General features: G+C 41.8%; 1 protein-coding gene across 2 annotated transcripts in view; it reads right to left on the bottom strand.

Moving 5' to 3' along the window:
* Positions 1-22,310, bottom strand: part of FRAS1 (Fraser extracellular matrix complex subunit 1) — a 513,532-nt gene that overhangs the window by 190,417 nt on the left and 300,805 nt on the right. For both annotated transcript variants that reach the window (XR_010751479.1, XM_066384281.1), the window contains exons 21-22: positions 3,618-3,770; positions 2,856-3,002 (exon numbers count right to left, since the gene is read on the bottom strand). Coding sequence is in view for 1 of the 2 variants with exons in the window: in XM_066384281.1 (XP_066240378.1) it covers positions 2,856-3,002; positions 3,618-3,770 (300 nt within the window). In the remaining variant the exon portion in view is untranslated. The remainder of the gene's footprint in view (positions 1-2,855; positions 3,003-3,617; positions 3,771-22,310) is intronic.

Genomic DNA, 22,310 nt, shown 5'->3' with positions numbered 1-22,310 from the left:
ATCCCTTTTAGACTGTGATGTGTATCTTTCCTCCTGAGATAGATTCCTTAGAGACAACATGTATATGAGTCTTGTTTTCTCATAGTTTTAACTATGTTCTTTGTTTTCTTCTTATTATTAAGGCAAGCCCTTTAACATTTCTTGTAATATTGGTGTGGTGGTAACACACTCCTTTAGCTTTTTCTTGTCTGGGAAGCTCTTTATTTCTCCTTGAATTTTAAATAGCAGCCTTGCTGGGTAAAGTAGTCTTGGTTGTAGGTCCTTATTTATCATCACTTTGAAATTCCATGCAGATTTCTTTTGGCCTGAAATATTTCTGTTGAGAAATCAGTTGACAGTTACGGGTGCTCTCTTGTAGGTAACTGTCTCTCTCTTGCTTTTTTTAAAATTCTCTTTTTCTTTAATCTTTGCCACTTTACTTATGATGTGTCTTGGTGTGGACCTCTTAGGCTTCATCTTGTTTGGGACTCTGCACTTCTGGACTTGTTTGCCTTTTTTTCTTCATCGGGTTAAGAAAGTTTTCAGTCATTATTTCTTTAAATCAATTCTTGACCCCTTTCTCTCTGTTTTCCTTCTGGCACCCCTATAATGTGGATGTTGTTATGCTTCATGTTGTCCCAAAGGTCCCTTAAATTATCCTCATTTTTTAAAATTATTTTTTCTTTTTGTTGTTCTGATTGTTTTCTACCTTGTCTTCCAAATCCTCGAATCACTCCTCTGCTTCATCTAACCTATTGTTTATTTCTTCTGAGTGTATTCTTCATTTCAGATATTGTATTCTTCACTTCTGACTGGTTCTTTTTTATGGTTTCTATATTCTTTTTCAGTTGTGGTAGTTCTCGTTCCTTGTGCCTCTAAGTTCCTTGAGAATTCTTAGAACCATTCCTTTAATTCTATTTTTGGTAAATTGCTTGCCTCCATTTTGTTTAGATCTTTTTCTGGAGATTTCTCCTGTTCTTTCATTTGGGGCCTATTTCCTAGCAAAATATTTTATTACAATAGTAAAGAAATATTTTCCTCAGTCCCAAAAGGGGTTTTTGTTTTGTTTTTAATTTATTGGGGTTGGAGGAGAGTCAGACAGACAAAGGGAGAGAGATGAGAAGCATCAACTCATAGTTCTGGCACCTTAGTTGTTCATTGATTGCTTTCTTGAATGGGGGGGTGGGGGAATCCAGCCAAGCCAGTGACCCTTTGCTCAAGCCAGCGACCTTGGGTTTCAAGCCAATGACCTTTGGGATGAAGCCAGTGACCACAGGGTCATGTCTATGATCCCACACTCAAGCTGGCGACCCCATACTCAGGTTGGATAGCCCACAATCAAGCCGGCAAGCTTGGGGTTTCAAACCTGGGTCCTCAGTGTCCCAGGCAGATGCTCTATCCACTGTGCCACCACCTGGTCAGGCCAAAAAGGGTTTTTTTTGTTTTGCTTTGTTTTGTTTTTTAAAGTTTTTTATTTTTATTTATTTATTCATTTTAGAGAAGAGAGAAAGAGAGAGAAAGAGAGAAGGAGGGGAGGAGCAGGAAGCTTCAACTCCCATATGTGCTTGACCGGGAAAGCCAAGGGTTTTGAACTGGTGACCTCAGCATTCCAGGTCGACATTTGATCCACTGCACCACCACAGGTCAGGCCCAAAAAGGGTTTTTTAATGTCTGATATCTCAACAAGTGATACAAAATTGTGAGTTCCATATAACTTCATATCAAATGCAAATCCCTGCAGTACCTCAATAAACTAACAGCAATACTTACCTTTCTATCTGTAAAACAAAAATACGTTTCACAGTTTGATTTGCCTCTCATTCCAGCTGATGATGATAATATGTTAATGATAACAATATCAACAATGCTACACTGAAAGCTTATTCTTTGCTAGGGTTTGTGCTTAGTGCAGTAACATTAGATATAGGTACTATTACAATCCCCCTTTGGCAGAAAAAGAAACTGAGGCTTTGCAATTAATTTACCTGCTAAAGGTTACAAAGCTAGTCAGTGGTAGGGAGGATCTGTACTGCAGGCACCTGACTCTAGAACCCACTCTCCTGCCTACTCCTCTATAAGTCCTTCAGTGTGGTATAGCCTAGGACATGAAATTGAAATATCAGCACTGTATTTGTTAACTGTCACTTTCAAAATGAGAAAGTATAACAAAAATTTATTTTGTAAATGACACTTCAGTGATTGAAAGCCATCTCAGCCTATTTTCAGAAGTGTTCCTTCAGCTGTGAAGGATTTCCTAATTTTTTTTTCCACTCAAATTTGCCCTTTCCCTAATTTATCATAACTCTTTGTTTTGCCTGACTTAGGTAATTAATCATATTTTGACTTATTTGAAAAAGAAGACATCTATACAAGTAACTCTTGTGCAAGACAAAATAACTACTATTTGGGCAGAAATTAAATGCTCTGTACATATCAAGCCTTGCCCATCATCAATATTCAACAAATACATGTCAAAAACAAATTGAATCCAGAGAAGTGCTTAGGTCACTGATTGTGTACCAGAATGAGCTCTGCTCAGGAGCTCGTAATTGAAATGTTGAGAGAAACCATAAAAGGAAATAGACTAATATAGTACTTTTACTTCTCAAGTGAGATAACTAGAGAACAGAGAGCTTAAACAAGTAGCCCAAGAACACACAGCTGGTACTTGCAGAAATAGATCCCCGCCTAGCATTTCCAATTAGGCTGATATCTCAGTTAAATTTGCTAATACCATCCATATGCCTTTTTAGATTAATTTTCTTCCTTTTATAACAATAAAAGCCACACGTAAGATCGTGGAAGGAAACTTTCGTATTTCCTTTGATGACCCCAGAAGAGCAGGAAAAGAGGAAAGTTCATTTTTATAAACCTACGCTGACAAGCATGGCTGTCATCGAGATAGTGCCCGGGGAAGCAGGCGGTGCTGCAAGTGCCGAGATGGGACAGAACGAGGTCAGTGTCGCACGAGGAGCAGGAAGAGGGTCCTCTGCCTTGGCAGGTTCTGCAGGAGGAGTGACACTCTGCAGAGGGAAAAGTGACACAAAGAGACTCACCCTCTGAGTCCCGTTTACCATCCTCCGTCCCAAAGGTGGAAGAACAGACACTGATCCTGAACTACCACCAGAATGAAGACCGGGCAAAAGACCCAGGAAGAGAAAAGGAGAGGTCTGACTACAGGGCCTTTCCCTCGTCCCCCTCAGGATTCAAAGCACTGCTTGTACTCGCTAATGCCCACTCAGGGACCTGCTAGGTCACATTTCATCTCAATGTCCTGCAGATAGAAATTGTGATTTCCACTGATGTTTAATTAAAAAACAAAAAAAAAAAACAAAACCCTGTCATTGAACAGACTGCCTGCCCCCTGAAATCAGTTAAAACTGGTCTTTCCCTTATACCTTCAGTGATATAGTTTCTTACCCTGCTGATTATTTGTAGGGAAGCTCCCTACCCAAGCAACATCCCAAGAGCTGCTCATAAAAGGCCCAACGCTGGTCTGATTTATTATCCCACAGTGTGCTCCATGTGCATGTTCTCTCTCTCTCTCTCTCTCTCTCTCTCTCTCTATCCCCCCCAAGCCTTCTTAGCTATTACCCCAAAGAGAAGCTCCAGCTCTCTTCGAGATGCCACCTACTCACTTTTACAAGCTCCTTTCTCTGTGTAATATCCAGAAGGGCAGTCGGGAACGCAGAGGTCCCCCAGCAGCTGGTACCGGGTGTTCTGGCACCTCAGGCAGATGCTCCCGGTGTTGTGGAGGTCAGCTGCACATTGCTGGCACAGAGGATGGCAGTCTGGAGAAGACAGGGGACACAAAGAGACACAAATGATATCAGCTCCAAGTCTCATCACTATACCAAAGGGCAGATGGAGCTGCAATTACCACCGCTGCAGCACAGACAGCCGGAGCAGCCCACAGGCGGAACACGGCAGTAAAGCAGAAGCTTGGGACCTGTACAGATCATGTTTTGAGGTTTACAGCAAATGGCCAAGCCCAGCGCAGCAACTGCGTTTCCCTCCCTTTCCAGTTGAATGACCTTCAAGTTCTAGGGCAGCTTGTGATAGATACTTGCTTAGGGATGCCCAGAGAACTGTCAGAGTTGCAGAAACAGGATCATCAATACTGTCGCCATTTTCGCAAGAGCTCCAAGAACTCAGGACAGCGTGCCTCCTGTTCCCAGTGCACCTGCGCTGCGCTCAGTGCCCTCACAGGGCTCCTTCTCACAGTCAGGTCTTCCCAAGTCAGGATACCGGTTTCAGGTGTTGGTATGAAGGGAATGGAGTTAGGAAATCATTGGGTTGAGTTGGTGGAAAACTTTAGTTTTTAACTAGAGGTCAATTTATTAAAAATTCACTTTCATGACTTAATACACAGCTCGCAGAAGCTCTGCTGTACCAGTTATGACTGAAGCTGTAAGACAAATTATCGGGGATGGCCAACACTCTCTTGTTCTCACCTGTATAATAGTCATCCTTCAATTAAAGTGCTTGACTGTGTTCAGCTCCCAGTTTGGTAAAAACATCCTCTGTCCGGCTTTCAGTGGTAACCACCCTTTGAGTCCCATTTACCATCCTCCGTCCCCAAGGTGGAAGAACAGACACTGATCCTGAACTACCACCAGAATGAAGACCGGGCAAAAGACCCAGGAAAAGACAAGGAGAGGTCTGACTACAGGGTTCTTCCCTCGTCCCCTCAGGATTCAAAGCACTGCTTGTACTCGCTAATCCCCACTCAGGGACCTACTAGGTCTCGTTTCATCTCAATGTCCTATAGATAGAAATTGTGATTTCTACCGATGTTCAAATAAAAAAACAAACAAACAAAAAGCTCTGTCATTGAACAGACTGCCTGCCCCCTGAAATCAGTTAAAACAAGTCTTTCCTTATACTTTCAGTGCTACAGTTTCTTACCTGCTGATCATCTGACACATGTTTTCCTACACAGGAAGCAGATCTCTGCACCCACTTATCCGCATGAGAAACCGTTCTAGGACCTTAATAGCCACTCCAACAGTTAAAAGAAAAGTTACCTCCTCAAAAATGCTGACTCTTCTAGAAGCTCACAAGGGAACAGCTCCTGACCTTTCCCTGAACTTTGGGAGTATCAAGTTACAGGCAGCCTTTCTCCAGTCTTAGGAACAATTCTGGATAGCCTGAGAGCCAAGTTAAGCCTCATGATAGCCCTTCGGAGAATTATAAAGGAAATTATGACTGTATTGAGAGAAATATGATAAGGAGGCTACTGTCTCTGATTTAGTGTATGGTTTCCATACTACACCCCCTCTCTGTTCCCTGTTCCTGTGCCTTCCTCCCAGTGCCAGGAGCACAGTCCTACAGGTGCAAAGGGCAGACTCAAAACACTGGAGCGAATGGAGGAGACTCTGTATTAGGATTACCTTAATGAGTGGGTACGCGTTAGGATTGGACGCCCGGGAAACACGACTGATTCAAGGCACCATTATTTGAAAGGTCATGGCCTCTTCCTCCTTAAAACGTGCTCACAGAGAGTTCTGGGCTCAGGCACGCATGGACAAAACCTGCAGGTGTTCAGAGTTCTAAAAACTAGTTGCATCTAACCGAAGCTTTCCCCAGCGTGCAATTAGAGAAATGAAAAAAAAATAGTCACTCAGGGTTGCTTTGAAGGGAAAGTAAGCAGATCATCAGAGTATTTTGTGGGTACAATAAACAAGTATTTATGGATTTGTCTTATCTGAGGGATTGCTAGAAGCTGTTAGGAGGAGGAGTGCAATGTGTAGTGTTTCTAAAGGAAGCTAGAGCTGGGCGCTCCTTCCCACCTCCATGACAGCTGCTTTCAGACCCCTACTGCTCCGCTCCACTCCCCCCCCCCCACCCGTGCACCTCGTCCCTTTCCAGGTCATTCTAGAGCTGGGCGCTCCTTCCCACCTCCACGACAGCTGCTTTCAGACCCCTCCACCTCCACGACAGCTGCTTTCAGACCCCTCCACCTCCACGACAGCTGCTTTCAGACCCCTGCTGCTCCGCTCCACTCCCCCCCCCCCCCACCCGTGCACCTCGTCCCTTTCCAGGTCATTCTAGAGCTGGGCGCTCCTTCCCACCTCCACGACAGCTGCTTTCAGACCCCTGCTGCTCCGCTCCACTCCCCCCCCCCCCTTGCACCTCGTCCCTTTCCAGGTCATTCTAGAGCTGGGCGCTCCTTCCCACCTCCACGACAGCTGCTTTCAAACCCCTGCTGCTCCGCTCCACTCCCCCCCCCACCCGTGCACCTCGTCCCTTTCCAGGTCATTCTAGAGCTGGGCGCTCCTTCCCACCTCCACGACAGCTGCTTTCAGACCCCTCCACCTCCACGACAGCTGCTTTCAAACCCCTGCTGCTCCGCTCCACTCACCCCCCCCCCCTTGCACCTCGTCCCTTTCCAGGTCATTCTAGAGCTGGGCGCTCCTTCCCACCTCCACGACAGCTGCTTTCAGACCCCTCCACCTCCACGACAGCTGCTTTCAAACCCCTGCTGCTCCGCTCCACTCACCCCCCCCCCCCCTTGCACCTCGTCCCTTTCCAGGTCATTTCATCTTCGGCTTTATTCAGCCCATCAAGCATGAGTGCCTTCCGTTCCTCCCTGCCAACCTCAAAACATCCACCTTTACCTATTTTTATTTCATTTCTTCTCACAGGATGAAATGGCTGATACTTCCACCTATATTCCTGACCAATTTTCAAGACTGTTTGAACATTATTTCAACATTATCACATACTTTCCTCATCTCCATTTATTTCCGTTGACCTCAACCTCCAAACACGTTCTCCGTCACCTACCCCACAAGAAGATCTCTGCAACCACCCCTTCTCCTGCTGTCTCTCTACCACCCAACTTCCTTGCCTCCCTAACTCCTCACCTCACTGTAATCTGCCTTCAGTCTCCTCAATATGACCGTGGTACTAACCCTGACATGGTCTCTGACCTCCTCTTAATGACCAGATCTAATGGCCTCCTCTAATTCTTAACCTACCTGAAATCTCTGCAACACATGACACTTCAGACCATCCCCCTCCCAAACCTGTCGCCTGTTCACATTCTTTACCCTGGAGATCCTCTCGGCTGGGTCCTTGTTCTCTGCCTCTGAGAAATGTGAAGATTTCCCCTAACCCTCAACGTCTATTCATCTAACTACGTCTCATTCTCTGGAGGTTGTAAAGCAGGAATGGCTGGCTGCAGCTACCAGAATCTGGAAGAAAAGGCTCAAGAGTGGTAGAGACTCTAAAATCTCAAGGCCTCTGCCCAGAGATGGATTAAGGTCGGTTGAGGCCCCAGACGCAGAAGAAAATATTGGGCCCCTTACACTAGAAAAAAGTATAAAGTTGGAGTTTTGCGGGGCCCTTCAGAAATCGGGGCCTAGGGTGTGCGCCCAGTGTGCCCGCAGTTAAATCTACCTATGCCTCTGCCTCTGCCTCTCTCCATGGTTCTGGGTTAAGACATGTCATAGAGTGTGATGGAATGAGTACCCAGAGGCAAGGAAAAATCAATAAATGGCATCTGGAAATATAAAGCCATCAAATGCAGGCTGCCCAAAGCATTACATTAATCTGAGTTAGTTTTTAGTTTTACCTCATGCCTGTTAACTACCCGAGTCTGGAAAGTAGAACTCTAACTCTTTTTGTTCACTACCAGTAGTTATTCCTTATTCATTCATCCATGGTTTAAAAAGTCAGCTTGACCAAGCAGTGGTGCAGTGTCTAGAGCATCGGACTGGAACACAGAGGACCCACGTTCAAAACCCCGATGTCGCCAGCTTGAGCGTGGGCTCATCTGGCTTGAGTGTGGGCTTACCAGCTGGAGCCCAAGGTCGCTGGCTTGAGCAAGGGGTCACTTGCTCTGCTGTAGCCCTCCAGTCAAGACACATATGAGAAAGCAATCAATAAACAACTAAGGTGCCACAATGAAGAATTGATGCTTCTCATCTCTCTCCCTTCCTGTCTGTCTGTCCCTCTCTCTGTCTCTCTCTGTCTCTGTCACACACAAAAACAGTCATACTACACACCCCATCCCATGAATATATTCATTCCAAAACAACAAGGGCCCCCTGATAATACATTCATGCAAACTTCTGATCCCAACTTGACCATAGACAAGCCCCCAATATAATACCCCTTAAATAAATATGCTATGAAGTCAATCTGAAAGTTGACTTACTTTTATCAAACCAACAAGAAAAGAAAAATAAATTTCTGAAACCTGAGAAACACCATTGCCTTAAACAGCTGGAAGTCAAAATCCTTTATAGGAGAGATTTCCTTGGGAAGAGCTGAAAATGACTAATGATGTGCAGGGAAAGGAGCCAGAAATCAGAGCAATGAGGGCTTGAGGATTAATAACAGTGTCTGACTTATCAGGAAAGTCGAGTTCCCGAGGGCAGACTACAGAACTCAGGCATGACAGGTTACAAGTGGCCAGTCCCACTGGGCACCACCAGCAAGCAAGCTTTCGGCTCACGCCCAGGGTGCCTCTGTGATCTTCAGAAAGAGGGGCTGAGGGGTTCAAAGAGGGATCTTGACGTTCTACTTTTCTGTCTGTAAATTGAGCCATGAAAGAAAATATGAAAAGCATTTTTAATAAGTATAAATATCACCCTAAGTAGACCTTGCAGATGAAATATTAGCATTGACATTTTCCTTAGTTCTTTTTCTCTACAATTTGAACTATATATTTTAATGATGAGATGATATTAAATGTTGTCATGTAATATCTTCATTTTTTACTCAATATCATCAGCATTTTCACATGTTATTAGAGACTCTCTGTAAACATCATTTTCAGCGGTGCATAATATTTCAGCATTGAGTAAACAAAAAATTGGCCATTTTTCTTATAGCTTGAACATTTACTTCAAATTTTTCCACTTTTATAATTAAAGCCATGGTAAGACCTTCGTACATTTTAAATTACAGGTGACTCTTGAACAACACAGGGGGTTAAGAGTACTGACCCCTTGAACAAGCAAAAGTCTGTATATAATTTTGACTCCCCAAAACCTTAGTTTCAATTTTTCCTTCGTATCTGTGGAGAGTTGGGTCTAGGACCTTCTGCAGATACAAAGTCTGAGGAAGCTCAAGTCCCTTATATAAAATGGTGTAAAACAATGCATACAGTTGGCCCTCTGCATCCTTAGACTCACAATCACAGATCAAAAATATTAATTTCGGGATGATGTCAGAGTAATAGCACAGTAGGAAGAGATACCAATAAATCTCCCCAAAACTCAACAAGATCTTCAACCAGAAACAGAAAAACCTATCCTTGGAGCCTCCAGATGTTTCGCAATACACCCGAAGGTATGGTCGAGCGAAAAATTGACTAAATATATAATCAAACCCCAAAGGAATTAGGGAGTAAAAAATGCTCCGCCTTCCTCACTAACATAATAGGGCTGCTTTCACTGGGAACTGAGAGTATAGAAACTAAGGGGGACAAATGGGGTGAATAGATCCAGGCCACGGCATAAACGGCTGAACCAGGCTGTGGCACAAAGTTCCAAGCTGAGGAGGAAAAACTGTGCCTGTGGCAACCCAGTCAATACAAGCTAACACTCGCGCCAAACCCAGACAAAGAAAGACAAGTGGGGCAGCCATTTTCCCCGATCTCCTGGTCGGCGCGCACGGAGAGTGCGCAAGAGATTCCTCCGAGCACCTCAGGAGTGGGTGCCTGTGTTATCCCACAGAGGGGCAGAGTCAGAGGCTTTGTGTGGGCCAAAAGCGGAATCTCCAGGCCACCCCAGTGCCCTGAAAAAGCTGCGCATGGGGAGGGAGCGAGAGCCAATTCCAATGCTGGAACTTTTCCGGGCGGGCAGGGGTTTCACTCAGAGGGTGAGGCAGCTGGCCTGATATCCTGGTCTGTTCACGCAGATAGTGAGCGAGAGATTCCTCCGAGTGCCTTGGCAGTGGGCGCCCGTGTTATCCCACAGAGGGGCAGAGTCAGGGGCCTTTGTGTGGGCCGAAAGCAGAATCTCTGGGCTGCCCCAGCGCCCTGAAAAAGCCGCGCACGGAGGGAGCAAGAGCCAATTCCAACGCTGAAACTTCTCCATGCGGGCGAAGGTTTCACTCAGAGTGTGAGACTGCTGGCCTGATATCCTGGTCTGCACACAGATAGTGAGCGAGAGTTTCCTCCAAGCGCCCCAGGAGTGGGCGCCCGCCCATGTTACCGAACAGAGTGGCAGAGCCAGAGGTCTTTGAGTGGGTGGAAGCCCCGCCTGATTATGCTAGCAGCTCTGACTGACTGAGCCTTACCCAGAGCCCTGTGCTGAGTGGGAAAAGAGTGGGGAGTTGCCAGCTCTTTGAGCCTCTTACTATCCAGGCAGAGGCAGCAGCAACCCCATAGCTAGATTATCAGGCTACTAATTGAGGAAGGAAAGACTAGGAGAAAGGCTCCAGGAACACGAACTCTCTCACTATCGGACCCTATAAATGCTAATGAGCCTCAACTGCCAACGAGACTGAAGCACAATACATGACATCGCCATAGAGACTTATCAACTGCAAACCTCTACCTGAGCATGCCAAAGAGGCAGAACCCGGGGTACAGAGTCACCAACCAGGAAGAGGGAGAAAAAAGAAAAAGCAAGAAGATAACCTCTCAAAATCAAGAATAATTCACAGACTTTATAACCTATCGCATTTTATTATATTTGTTCATTTGTTTCTCTTATCTTCATTCTTGATATTTTTTTTTCCTCCTCCAATTTGGTCTTTTAACTTTCTGCCGGTCTTACTTTCTCCTCTCCTTGAACTACACTACTCATAAGTGTTAAATTTCCCATTATCTTTTCTTTCCTCTTCCTTTCTCTCTATGAGGGTTGTACTCCAAAACCCTTAACTCTCTCTTTTTCTCTCTCCTCTTTTTTCCTGTTTCTTCCTTTACTGGTTCCCTCTTTTTTTCTCTCTCTCTCTTTTTTTTCTCCCTCTATATTAGTTTCTTCCTTTCTCCTTTACGTCTCCTCTCATTCAAACCTGAATAACGAACAAATTAACTTATCTGGGACTCAAACTTATGTTTGTGGCATTTTGGGGGGTTTTTACTTCACCTTTTTAACTCACTAGCAGTGCTCCCATCCCTGGCTCTACAATTTATCTAGTTCTTGTTCCACTAAATACAATAGTAATTTTTTAATTTGTCCCCCCATTTTCCTGTTTCCCTCTTATTCCTTTCATCATAATTCTCAGTCAACCAACACCTAAAAGCAAATCATTTTATTCTTGACACAAATTTTTTCCTTATTTGCTTTTTGTGGGTCCATACCCCCTTTTTTTTCTTTCTTTTTTTTTTTTGCCCCTTTATTACTTCTCCCCAATTCAGGCCCTCCATTACAGGCATTGTTTGTTCTATTTAGTAAAATATAATTCACAGTTCCCCACAAGATTTTCTCAAGAAAGAGGGGAGCGGAGAGGAGAGGAAAAAAGGAGGGGGGGAATAATTTCCTTTTTTAAAATTTTTATTATATTTTATTTTTCTTTATTTAATAATTAATTTTTTAAAAAAACCAACTCCGACATTTTTTTATTTTTTTAAACTTTTTATTCTTTATTAAATCTCATTAATACTATCAACAAAACCACCACCAGATGCCATTAAGGAAGAGAAAATTGAATATCATGGATACAAAAGGAAGAGGTAACACAGATAGATAAGGAAAAATCTATGGAGAAAAAATTTAATATATTGGAAACCTTGGAGTTAAACGACAGAGAATTTAAAATAGAAATCCTAAAAATACTCAGAAATATACAAGAAAACACAGAAAGGCAATTTAGGGAGCTCAGAAAACAACTCAATGAACACAAAGAATATATTTCCAAGGAAATTTAAACTATAAAAACAAATCAAACAGAGATGAAAAACTCAATTCACGAGCTGAAAAACGAGGTAACAAGCTTAGCTAATAGAACAGGCTAGATAGAAGGTAGGATTAGTGAAATAGAAGACAAGCAACTTGAGGCACAACAGAAAGAAGAAGAAAGTGACTCAACGATTTAAAAAAGAAAATGAGATAGCCCTACAGGAATTATCTGACTTCATCAAAAAGATTAACATAAGAATAATAGGTATATCAGAGGGAGAAGAGAGAGAAAATGGAATGGAGAACATACTCAAACAAATAGTACATGAGAACTTCCCAAGCCTGTGGAAAGAACTAAAGCCTCAAATTCAAGAAGCAAACAGAACTCCGAGTTTTCTTAACCCCAACAAACCTACTCCAAGGCACATCATAATGAAATTGGCACAAACGGCAAAGAAAAAATTCTCAAGGCAGCCAGGGAAAAGAAGAATACAGCATATAAAAAAAGGCCCATTAGATTATCATCAGATTTCTCAACAGAAACTCTACAAGCTAGAAGAGAGTTGACCCCAATATTTAAAGTCCTGAAAGAGAGGAACTTTCAGCCATGAATACTATACCCATCAAAGCTATCCTTCAAATATGAAGGAGAAATAAAAACATTCACAGACACAGAAGAGATGAGGGAATTTATTATCAGAAAACCCCCACTCCAGGAATTACTCAACAGGGTTCTCCAATCAGTTACAAACAACAACAACAACAACAAAAAAACAAATCCACAAGTAAAAGCTCCAAGAAGAACACAATAAAACCAAAGTTAAACTGTGACAACAACGAAAAGAAAGGGGGGGGGGGGGAGAGGATGGAGATTAACAGTAGCAAAGGACGATGGAGTGCAAAAGTACGCACAAAATAGTGTACTACAATGAACAGGGTAGGAACCCTTTTCATTACTTAAAGGTAACCACCATTGAAAAAACCACCACAGAAGCACATGATTTTAAAATGATAGCAACAGAGGAAAGATGTATGGAATACAACCAAATAAAACAAAAGATAGAAAAATGAAAGAGAAGGATCAAACAAGACACAAAACTAACAGAAAGAAATCTATAAAATTTCAATAGGGAACTCACAAGTGTCAATAATTACACTAAATGTAAATGGATTAAACTCACCAATAAAGAGGCACAGAGTAGCAGAATGGATTAAAAAAGAAAATCCAACTGTATGCTGCCTACAAGAAACTCATCTAAGCAACAAGGAAAAAAAACAAATTCAAAGTGAAGGGCTAGAAAACAATACTCCAAGCAAATAACATCCAAAAAAAAGCAGGCGTAGCAATACTCATATCTGATAATGCTGACTACAAGACAGCAAAAGTACTCAGAGACAAAAATCGCCATTTCATAATGGCTAAGGGGACACTAAATCAAGAAGACATAACAATTCTTAATATATATGCACCAAACCAAGGAGCACCAAAATATATAAGACAGCTACTTATTGACCTTAAAACAAAAACTGACAAAAATACAATCATACTTGGAGACCTCAATACACCACTGACGGCTCTAGATCGGTCATCCAAACAGAGAATCAACAAAGATATAGTGACCTTAAACAAAACACTAGAGCACCGGAATATGATAGACATCTACAGGACATTTCATCCCAAAGTGACTGAGTATACATTTTTCTCCAGTGTACATGGATCATTCTCAAGAACTGACCATATGTTGGGCCACAAAAACAACATCAGCAAATTCAGAAAAATTGAAGTTGTACCAAGCATATTTTCTGATCATAAAGCCTTGAAACTAGAATTCAACTGCAAAAAAGAGGAAAAAAATCCCACAAAAATGTGGAAACTAAACAACACACTTTTAAAAAATGAATTGGTCAAAGAAGAAATAAGTGCAGAGATCAAAAGATATATACAGACTAATGAAAATGACAATACGACATATCAGAATTTTTGGGATGCAGCAAAAGCAGTGATAAGAGGGAAGTTCATATCACTTCAGGCATATATGAACAAACAAGAGAGAGCCCAAGTGAACCACTTAACTTCACACCTTAAGGAACTAGAAAAACAAGAACAAAGACAACTCAAAACCACCCGAAGAAAGGAGATAATAAAAATCAGAGCAGAAATAAATGAAATAGAGAACAGAAAAACTATAGAAAAAATTAATAGAACAAGGAGCTGGTTCTTTGAAAAGATCAATGACAAACCCTTGGCAAGACTTACCAAGGAAAAAAGAGAATGAACTCATATAAACAAAATCCAAAATGAAAGAGGAGAAATCACCACAGACACCATAGATATACAAAGAATTATTGTAGAATACTATGAAAAACTTTATGCCACTAAATTCAACAACCTAGAAGAAATGGATAAATTCCTAGAACAATACAACCTTTCTAGACTGAGTCAAGAAGAAGCAGAAAGCCTAAACAGACCTATTAGTAGAGAAAAAATAGAAAAAAGCATTAAAAACCTCCCCAAAAATAAAAGTCCAGGCCCAGACGGCTATACCAGCGAATTTTATCAAACATTCAAAGAAGACTTGGTTCCTATTCTACCGAAAGTCTTCCAAAAAAATTGAAGAAGAAGCAATACTTCCAAACACATTTTATGAGGCCAATATAACACTCATACCAAAACCAGGCAAGGATGGCATAAAAAAAGAAAACTACAGACCAATTTCTCTAATGAATACAGATGCTAAAATACTAAACAAAATACTAGCAAATCGAATACAACAACATATTAAAAAAATAATACATCATGATCAAGTGGGATTCATCCCAGAATCTCAAGGATGGTTCAACATACGTAAAACGGTTAACGTAATACACCATATCAACAAAACAAAGAACAAAAACCACATGATCTTATCAATAGACGCAGAAAAGGCTTTCGATAAAATACAACACAATTTTATGTTTAAGACTCTCAACAAAATGGGTATAGAAGGAAAATATCTCAACATGATAAAGGCCATATATGATAAACCATCAGCTAACATCATATTAAATGGCACAAAACTGAAGGCGTTCCCCCTTAAATCAGGAACAAGACAGGGTTGTCCACTCTCTCCACTCTTATTTAATGTGATACTAGAGGTTCTAGCCAGAACAATCAGACAAGCCAAAGAAATAAAAGGCATCCAGACCGAAAAAGAAGAAGTAAAGGTATCACTTTTGCAGATGATATGATCCTATACATTGAAAACCCCAAAGAATCCACAAAAAGACTACTAGAAACAATAATCCAATACAGTAAGGTCACAGGATACAAAATTAACATACAGAAGTCAATAGCCTTTCTATATGCCAACAATGAAACATTGAGAACGAACTCAAAAGAATAATCCCCTTCATGATTGCAACAAAAAAAATAAAATACCTAGGAATAAACATAACAAAGAATGTAAAGGACTTATATAATGAAAACTATAAACCATTGTTAAAGGAAATCGAAAAAGATATAATGAGATGGAAGAATATTCCTTGTTCTTGGTTAGGAAGAATAAATATAATCAAGATGGCCATATTACCCAAAGCAATATACAAATTTAATGCAATTCCCATCAAAATTCCAATGACGTTTTTTAAGGAAATGGAGCAAAAAATCATCAGATTTATATGGAAGTATAAAAAACCCCGAAAAGCCAAAGCAATCCTAAAGAAAAAGAATGAAGCTGGGGGCATTATAATACCTGACTTCAAACTATATTATAGGGCCACAACAATCAAAACAGCATGGTATTGGCAGAAAAATAGACACTCAGACTAATGGAACAGAATAGAAAGTCCAGAAATAAAACCACATATATATGGTCAAATAATTTTTGATAAAGGGGCCAACAACACACAATGGAGAAAAGAAAGCCTCTTCAATAAATGGTGCTGGGAAAACTGGAAAGCCACATGCAAAAGAATGAAACTGAACTGTAGTTTGTCCCCTTGTACTAAAATTAACTCAAAATGGATCAAAGATCTAAACATAAGACCTGAAACAATAAAGTACATAAAAGAAGACATAGGTACTAAACTCATGGACCTGGGTTTTAAAGAGCATTTTATAAATTTGACTCCAAAGGCAAGAGAAGTGAAGGCAAAAATTAATGAATGGGACTACATCAGACTAAGAAGTTTTTGCTCAGCGAGAGAAACTGATAACAAAATAAACAGACAGCCAACTAAATGGGAAATGATATTTTCAAACAACAGCTCAGATAAGGGCCTAATATCCAAAATATACAAAGAACTCATAAAACTCAACAACAAACAAACAAACAATCCAATAAAAAAATGGGAAGAGGACATGAACAGACACTTCTCCCAGGAAGAAATACAAATGGCCAACAGATATATGAAAAGATGCTCATCTCCTTTAGTTATTAGAGAAATGCAAATCAAAACTGCAATGAGATACCACCTCACACTTGTTAGATTAGCTATTATTAACAAGATAGGTAATAGCAAATGTTGGAGAGGCTGTGGAGAAAAAGGAACCCTCATACACTGTTGGTGGGAATGTAAAGTAGTACAACCATTATGGAAGAAAGTATGGTGGTTCCTCAAAAAACTGAAAATAGAACTACCTTATGACCCAGCAATCCCTTTACTGGGTATAAACCCCAAAAACTCAGAAACACTGGTACGTAAAGACACATGCAGCCCCATTTCATTGCAGCATTGTTCACAGTGGCCAGGACATGGAAACAATCAAAAAGCCCGTCAATAGATGACTGGATAAAGAAGATGTGGCACATATACACTATGGAATACTACTCAGCCATAAGAAATGATGACATCGGATCATTTACAGCAAAATGGTGGGATCTTGATAACATTATACGAAGTGAAATAAGTAAATCAGAAAAAAACAGGAGGCCCTGGCCAGTTGGCTCAGCGGTAGAGTGTCAGCCTGGCGTGCGGGGTACCCGGGTTCGATTCCCGGCCAGGGCACATAGGAGAAGCACCCATTTGCTTCTCCACCCCCCCCCTCCTTCCTCTCTGTCTCTCTCTTCCCCTCCCACAGCCGAGGCTCCATTGGAGCAAAGATGGCCCGGGCACTGGGGATGGCTCCTTGGCCTCTGCCCCAGGCGCTAGAATGGCTCTGGTTGCGGCAGAGCGACGCCCCGGAGGGGCAGAGCATCGCCCCCTGGTGGGCAGAGTGTCGCCCCTGGTGGGCGTGCCGGGTGGATCCTGGTCGGGTGCATGCGGGAGTCTGTCTGACTGTCTTTCCCCGTTTCCAGCTTCAGAAAAATACAAAAAAAAATAAGAAAAAACCAGAAACTGCATTATTCCATACGTAGGTGGGACATAAAAGTGAGACTATGGGACATTGATAAGAGTGTAGTGGTTACAGGGGGAGGGGGGAGAGGGAAAGGGGGAAGGGGAGGGGCACAAAGAAAACTAGATAGAAGGTGACAGAGGACAATCTGACTTTGGGTGATGAGTATGCAATATAATTGAACGACAAGATAACCTGGACATGTTATCTTTGAATATATGTATCCTGATTTATTGATGTCACCCCATTAAAAAAATAAAATTATTAAAAAAATACTAATTTCAACAGGCAGTGGATGAATCTGCAGATGTGAAACCCTGGAGACATGGAGAGCTGACAGTATTCATTGAAAATAAAATCCATATATAAGTGGAGTCGTGTAGTTCTAAAATATGTTGTTCAAGGGTCAACTGTATTTCCTAAAAGAAATATCAAAAGAATACAATTCATATTATTATTGTTGTTTATATTTATGAGCTCTGACTATATATCAAGTGTTGTACTAATTATTATAAATGTATGATCTCATTTGAAAAGATTAAAGAGGCATTGTTGTTATCCCCATTTGAAAGATGAGAAAACTGAGATCTGGAGGTTAAGTCATTTGCTCACATACACCATAACCCCATTAACTCCAGAGCAAGATCTTTAACCACTACAGTCATGAAAAAATGAAAAATAATAAGTATTAACTTCTTTTCAAAAAGCTTATATCAATTTACATCTCCAATGAACCATCCATAGAACTATTTCATTATAACTTTGCGTCCACTAAGATTTTAAAAATAGTAAAACAATCTTGGCTAATTTGGCTGGTGAAAACTGGCATTACTTAGTGAGACTGAACATTTTAAAAACTCTTTTGTTTCAAACAACAAAAATGTCCAAAATCTTTTGTACTCATAGAACTTTTAGCATGGTGGAAAAAAACGACCCTAGATGGATAAGTTCGAATGAGTATAAAATATGTGCAACTAAACAATTTGAGATATCAACCAGTGAGTTCTTTCTTCATCCACTGTAACTATCTCCCATTGGGCCAAGAAGCATGGGCCATCACGTGCTTCCAGAGAAAGTCATCGGAATCAGACTTACAAAGATACCAAATTCAAAGAGCCCAGCACAGGTGGAAGAAGAAAAAACAAACATGGATGTGCTTTGGAGCTAACAGACCCAGGCCTTTCTCCACCAACACAGCCCCTCCATTCTCCACCTTTGTTCCACAGCCTAGAAAAACTCATCAAGCTGGAGAGGAAGGGGCAGAGACACCATATGATTTGCACCCCCCTGCCTTCCCTCTCAAAGAATAGGTTGGAGGCTGCCCAGTGGAATATTCAAGAATCCAACAGGAGAGTGGACTTGAGCTGTGCTTCTTGCTTTAAAAAGACTGTCTCCAAATTGAGTCCTATGTCACAGGGCAACAGAGACAGAGGCACAGCAGGGTGAGCAAGAAGACAGTGTGTGGCTGACACTGACACAGGACTACCATATTACAAACATTCCACAAAGTGCTTACAGGGCCATGGAAGTCTATAAAAGGGGTATCACCCCATCTGAGAGGCAGGGAAGGCTTTCTCAAGGAGGCTGAGACATGAACACTGAGCGTGAAGTCAGTTGCAAGAGCCATGCGGGACCTGGCTGGGCCGGTGTTGGAATACCCTGTGCATCATGCAAAAGGGTATGATTTTATCCTGCAGGCAACTGGGGATCAGTTTCTGCATATTTATCTTTTACCTTAGTCTAGCTACAGAGACACCTGTTTTTTTACAGATGTGAATGAGAAATTGTTGCGTGAAAGGTCACTAGTGATGGGAGAAGACATGAGAACCACAACAGAAAACCGACAATCTAATATGAAACCTTTGTGGGAGCGGGGTCTCCACTGTTCTCTGCTTCCTCCCCTCTATTGTGAATACAGAGATCCTTCTCTTTTTTGTTTGTTTGTTTATTTTTGTATTTTTCTGAAGTAAGAAACAGGGAGGCAGAGAGACAGACTCTTGCATGTGCCCAAACAGGATCCGCCAGGCATACCCACTAGGGGGCGATGCTCTGCCCATCTGGGCTGTTGCTCCATTGCAACCGGAGTCATTCTAGAGCCTAAGGTGTAGGCCATGGAGCCATCCATAGTGCCCAGGTCAACTTTGCTCCAATGAAGCCTTGGCTGCGGGAGGGAAAGAAAGAGAGAGAGAGAGAGAGAGAGAGAGGAGAGGGGAAAGGGTAGAGAAGCAGATGGGCACTTCTCCTGTGTGCCCTGGCTGGGAATCAAACCTGGAACTTCCGTTTGCTGGGTGGACTCTCTACTACTGAGCCAACCAGCCAGGGTGACCCTTCTCTGTTAATATCCCACAGCTGAATTGTTCTCAAGGGGCTTATGCTATGTAGATTAGGCATATTAAGAACTATTAAGAATACTATGACATAAACACATGAAAGCTATCATGACTGGGAATGAAAATCTTGAGTGTCCCTTAAGAAGAAAGACTCACATAAACAAACCAGTGGTGTGTCTTCCAGATAATGACTGAGAAAGATCTTTTCACAAATTGTCAGTTTCTAAAACACCTTCATAAATGAAAACAAAGTAGCATCTGGCCAAATCAGTAGTACCTAGTAGAAAGTCCCTACCTTTCAGTTGAAAGAAAGAAAAATCATTATTGGAGTAATAACAATAGAAAATTGGGCCCTGGCCAGACAGCTCAAGTTCGTAAGAGCAAAGTCTCAAAGTGCAGAGGTTGCCGGTTCGTTCCCTGCTCATGGCACAGGCAGGAACAGATTAATATTGCTCACTCTCTAAAAAAAAAAAATCAATAAAATAAACATTTAAATAAGGGAAAAGAAAACAAAATTGAGAACTTGGAGGCTTATGAAAAAGGTTGATCTGGGTTGCACCACCTGGTTTTCAAAATGTACTCCAGGCCAAGAGGAGGGCCGATGAGGCTGTGCGTGTGCCACGTACAACCGCCTGTCAGTACAGCTGGAGACAATGAACAGAGGGATGCCCCCATGGTCAGCCAACCGCATTAATTATACAATCTAAACATAAGTAAGGATGGTAGGAGCCATCTCCAGGCACTGCAGGCGGTGACTCGGTGTCCTCAGGAACTGCTATGACACCAGTTACTTCATGCACAGTGAAATCTGTGGACATGTTTTCTAAAAACTAAGCTGATTTGGAGGCAGCTCTTGAATTCTTGGTAGGCGGTGGCCATCTGAAACATTCTCATTCATATTCCTGCTGGACCCACATGTAGGAGCACAGCAGTCAGAGAGCATGTCCTGAAAATGGCAGTATCCCCCAAGAGGCCAACAAACCAGAGTGACTTTCCCCATAATCCTCCTTGTCCCACCTTCCACTCCCATTCCTCCCCATAGGTGATACTGGGAACAATTTCACAGCTACACAAGAGGAAGTTTGTACAGTCATTCCTTAATTTGTACCAGAACTGCAGTCACTAAAACAGGGGAACTGAGTTTCCAACCCACCAATCTAGCAGCCCCGCAAGGATTAATGTTCCATCCTAAAAGCTCCATCTGTGCAGTAAGGCATTTGCCTCTGACCCTCCTGTCTATAATCAAGAGGAGGCTAACCTCAAAAATGACTAAATGGTCACTGTGCATCCATTAAACGCTTAGAACCAGTGCCATTGTGGAGGCTGGCTCTCCCCTTGCTACTCAGTAAGTAAATCCTTATTTGTCACTGTTTCAATTACAGTGAAGCGTCTTTAAATATTAAACTCATTAAAGGTGACAAGGGAAGACGAGAGACCTAGGATACATTTATGCTTTGCCGGTTTCAGACTCCTGGTATGAAATAAGCAGGTGGTAGGGGGAGGGCAGATGGAATTTCAGTTGTTTGTCTATGTGCCTACATGCGAACAAACCCAGGGAATTAGCACTTTAAACAAACAAATTAATGAATGCTTTACAAGGCAGCCTGCAAATGCAGTACTAGCTCTAGCTGAAATAAATACGTTTCTTGTTTTTAAGCCAGCAGAAGATTCCATTTGTTTTGCTAAATATGCACAGCATGCCGATATGCTAAAAATTTAAATAGATAAACAATTAATATTTTGACTCAGCAGCTGTGATATCCTCTAATATGCCACCCTGCAGCTGTGAAGAAATGACATGTGGTCATCACTGTGTGATTCTTTCTTCACGTCACAAAGGCTCTGCTCCGAGGATCAGGGAGGATTACCCGCAATCATGATGGATGGAAGCACATGGCAATGAAATGTCTTATTTCACGTCTTTGGAGCAAAGTCCAAAAAGCTTGAAGATATTAAAGTCAATGTGTACTGTTGTAGCAATGGCTTTGGTTTTATGGGGCAATGACTCCTTAGCTAATAAATAATGACCTATAAAATCAAATTTAGACACACAGTGAGAGTTTTAATAATGACCTGTCAGTTGATGAAGTTCTTAATGCAACCACATTAAATATGGTTGGAAGCGATTAAAATAATCAGCACTTGTAGCGATTCATCAGGAAAAAAAGGAAATTTCAAACCAAAACTCAAGGCCCTTAAAGTACGCATAGAACTTGAATTCTGATGCCACTTTTAAGACTGAAAGGGTGCTACTTGTGAGATAAGAGCGTGGACTCCAGAGAATAACATACGGGTGGCAGAAGAGAAAGAAGCATCCTCTCTTCCCCTCTGATCATGGCTTTGGTCCTAGCCCATCCCTGAGCTCTTATAAATTGCGTGTTCTTTTGTTAGAGGCTCTGAGTTAGTACAAAAACAATAAAACAAACAAAACTTCCCCTTTATTTCAGTGTCTGCAGCTATTATGTTACTCTGAAAAAAATCATTCACTCCCTCCCCACAAACAAAAAAACCCCCACTACAATAGATTGACCTTTAGGTTATATTTCTACTCAGTGTGGACAAACTCACAGATGTGTTGAGAAGGCTGCAGTAGGACCCAAAGGGTCAGACAGTTTGTGGAAGGAGGGGGCAAGAGGCACTGACAGTATATGGGCAAATCTCTTTCTTTATTTTTGTTGCCAGTTCTTGCTGCCATCAAGGAGACATGACTACCACTTCTGCCCATGCATCTGGATGCCTCATACCTCGCCTCCCATCAGTTTATGTTTTATTCTTGGTTCACTTCCAAAATAGAAAAATGTGCACTTCAATTAACATTTACTGAACATCACTTGGATGTGAGGCACCACGAACATTACCACAAAAGACAGAGCATTAAGTCAGGCT

Source organism: Saccopteryx leptura, chromosome 5, assembly GCF_036850995.1.
Source record: "Saccopteryx leptura isolate mSacLep1 chromosome 5, mSacLep1_pri_phased_curated, whole genome shotgun sequence".
NCBI classification, from domain to species: Eukaryota; Metazoa; Chordata; class Mammalia; order Chiroptera; family Emballonuridae; genus Saccopteryx; species Saccopteryx leptura.
This window is presented reverse-complemented; position numbering and strand designations above follow the sequence as displayed.